The sequence below is a fragment of the Gopherus flavomarginatus genome, chromosome 8 (genome assembly GCF_025201925.1).
Source record: "Gopherus flavomarginatus isolate rGopFla2 chromosome 8, rGopFla2.mat.asm, whole genome shotgun sequence".
NCBI lineage: Eukaryota > Metazoa > Chordata > Testudines > Testudinidae > Gopherus > Gopherus flavomarginatus.
In genome coordinates, this window is record NC_066624.1 from 113,456,068 (window position 1) to 113,458,574 (window position 2,507).

At 49.4% G+C, this 2,507-nt stretch overlaps 1 protein-coding gene across 1 annotated transcript; it reads right to left on the minus strand.

Annotated features, from left to right (window-relative positions):
- Positions 1–333: 333 nt before the first annotated feature.
- Positions 334–1,976, minus strand: LOC127056303 (troponin T, cardiac muscle-like). The gene is made up of 2 exons (XM_050963960.1): positions 1,787–1,976; positions 334–855 (listed from the first exon to the last, which is right to left on the minus strand). The coding sequence occupies exons 1-2, from the start codon at positions 1,965–1,967 to the stop codon at positions 554–556; spliced, it is 483 nt and encodes a 160-aa protein (XP_050819917.1). The 5' UTR covers positions 1,968–1,976; the 3' UTR covers positions 334–553.
- Positions 1,977–2,507: the final 531 nt, after the last annotated feature.

The window sequence follows — 2,507 nt, forward strand, 5'->3', positions numbered from 1 at the left end:
CCAGGGCAATTAGAAGAGCTCACCAGGAAGCAGTGCGCATCAAAGAAGCCTTGAAAATGAGTTTCATCACGGGCCAGTGTACGGTGTGACTGCTGTGTTTGTTTCCCTTTCATGAACCTCCCCCCCTTTATTGACTCCTCCTATAAGCAACCCACCCTCCCCCTTCGATTACAGCTTGCTTAAGGAAATAAAGTCACTATTGTTTAAAAAGCATGTATTCTTTATTAAAAGTCATTCCCTGTAAGCAACCCACCCTCCCCGTTCATTTAAAAAGCATGTAATTTTAAAAAGAGGAAGTTAATTAACAAGGTATCCAGGAGTGGTTTGGGAGGAGGATAGGAGGGAAGGAAAAGGCCATTAAGCACATTTCGATGTAATGACAGCCTTTTGGTTGGACTGTCCACGGGGGTGGAGTGGGCTGGTGCACGAAGCCTTCCCCCACACGTTCTTACACGTCTGGGTGAGGAAGACATGGAACATGGTGAGGGTGGTTACACAGGGGCTGCAGCGGCACTCTGTGACCCCGCTGCTCCTCCTGAAGATCCACCAGACATCAGAGGATGTCAGTTTGATCACGCAGCAGCTCCAGCGTTGCATCCCGCCACCGCTGATCTTCCTGCCTACACCTCTCATCTCGAGTCTCTCTCCTATCCTCACGTTGGTCCCTCCTGTCCTCACATTCACTGGCATCTTTCCTGTACTTTGCTACCACGTCCTTCCACTCCCTCAGATGAGCTCTTTCATTGCGGGTTACTTCCATGATTTCTGAGAACATTTCATCTCGCGTCCTCTTCTTCCTCCGCCTTATCTGAGCTAGCCTTCGGGATGGAGTAGGGAGGCTTGAAAAATGTGCAGCTGCATGAGAGGGGGAAAATAGGGAGAGAAGGATTTAAAAAGATACATTTTACAGAACAATGATTATACTCTTTCACAGTGAACAACACTATTCACCTTACATAGCACATGTGATTTCACTACAAGGTCGCATTTGGAAACTTTTAATATTGAGTGCCTGCGGCTCTGGTGTTACAGATCTCACAGACGCAGGTCCGGGCATCACAATTCAGCTTGCATGCGGTCATGGTAAGGCACAGCTTCTCCAGCCTTGATATACACAGTTCCCTTTGCTGCTTCTTTCCTGTTAACAAGAAGCAGCAGACGCCAACCCCTCCCCAATCCAATTCTCTAGAATTGCTTTAACCCTCCCCCTACCGCATGGCTGGTATCACGGAAGATCACTGCTAATCACCCCCCTTTCTCCCCCCCCCGCACCGCGTGGCTGGTAGCTGGGAAGATTCCTGCTGGCCAAACGCTAAAAAGCTCAGCGCTATCCTTCCTCCCCTCCCCCATCTCTCTGTCCCCTTACTTAAATTCCTTAATTTCAACCAGGTTACCATGAACGATATCACTCTGCTGAGGATAACACAGCGAGATAAAGAACGGATGTTTCTTGAATGCCAGCAATCACCGGGACCATACGCAGCTAGGCTTTGTCATGCAATGATACCCGATTACTTGCTACATGCATGGCGTGGTAAAGTGTCCTACCATGGAGGATGGAACAAGGTTGCCTTGCCCAGAAACCTTCTGCAAAGGCTTTTGGAGTACATCCAGGAGAGCTTCATGGAGATGTCCCTGGAGGATTTCCGTTCCATCCCCAGACATGTTAACAAACTTTTCCAGTAACTTTACTGGCTGCGAATGCATCCCAAGCCCTCATGGCAAATCAATCATTAAAAAACGCTTGCTTTTAAACCATGTTTTATATTTACAAAGGTACACTCACCAGAGGTCACTTCCATGGCTTCACTGTCTGGGCTAGTGGCTTGGGAGGGCTGGGAGGGTAATTCCGTCTGGGTCACAAAAAGCTCCTGGCTGTTGGGGAGAATGGAGTGCTGTGTGCTCTCTGCAAGCTCATCCTCCTCTTCCTCCTCCTCCTCTTCCCCCTCCACTGAATCCTCATCCATGGTTGAGATTATAACCCTCACTTTGGAATCCAGGGACAAGGAGGGGTAGTGGTGGCACAGCCCCCTAGAATTGCATGCAGCTCAGTGTAGAAGCGGCATGTTTTTGGCCCTGACCCTGATCTTCCCTTTGCTGCTTTGGTTTTGTGGTAGGCTTGGCTGAGCTCCTTCACTTTCACTCTGCACTGCACTGAGTCCCTGCTGTGGCCTCTCTCCATCACGGTCTTGGAAATTTTTTCAAAAGTTTTTTCATTTCGTCTTTTGGAACGGAGTTCTGTTAGCACTGAATCCTCTCCCCATACAGCGATAAGATCCAGTATCTCCCGTGCAGTCCATGCTGGAGCTCTTTTCGATTCTCAGGAGACTGCATTGTCACCTGTGCTGATGAGCTCTGCGTGGTCACCTGTGCTGATCAGAGCTCCACGCTGGCCAAACGGGAAATGAAATTCAAAAGTTCGCGGGGCTTTTCCTGTCTACCTGGCCAGTGCCTTAGAGTTCAGATTCCTGTCCAGAGCGGCCAGTGGTGCACTGTGGGATACCGCC

Bases quoted from the DNA above. Each gene is read 5' to 3' on its own strand.
- LOC127056303 (XM_050963960.1), bottom strand. From the start codon at position 1,967: ATGGATGAGGATTCAGTGGAGGGGGAAGAGGAGGAGGAGGAAGAGGAG. The intron at 856-1,786 runs GTGAGTGTACCT...CCTCTCATGCAG, and splicing joins AGCCATGGAAGTGACCTCTG to CTGCACATTTTTCAAGCCTC.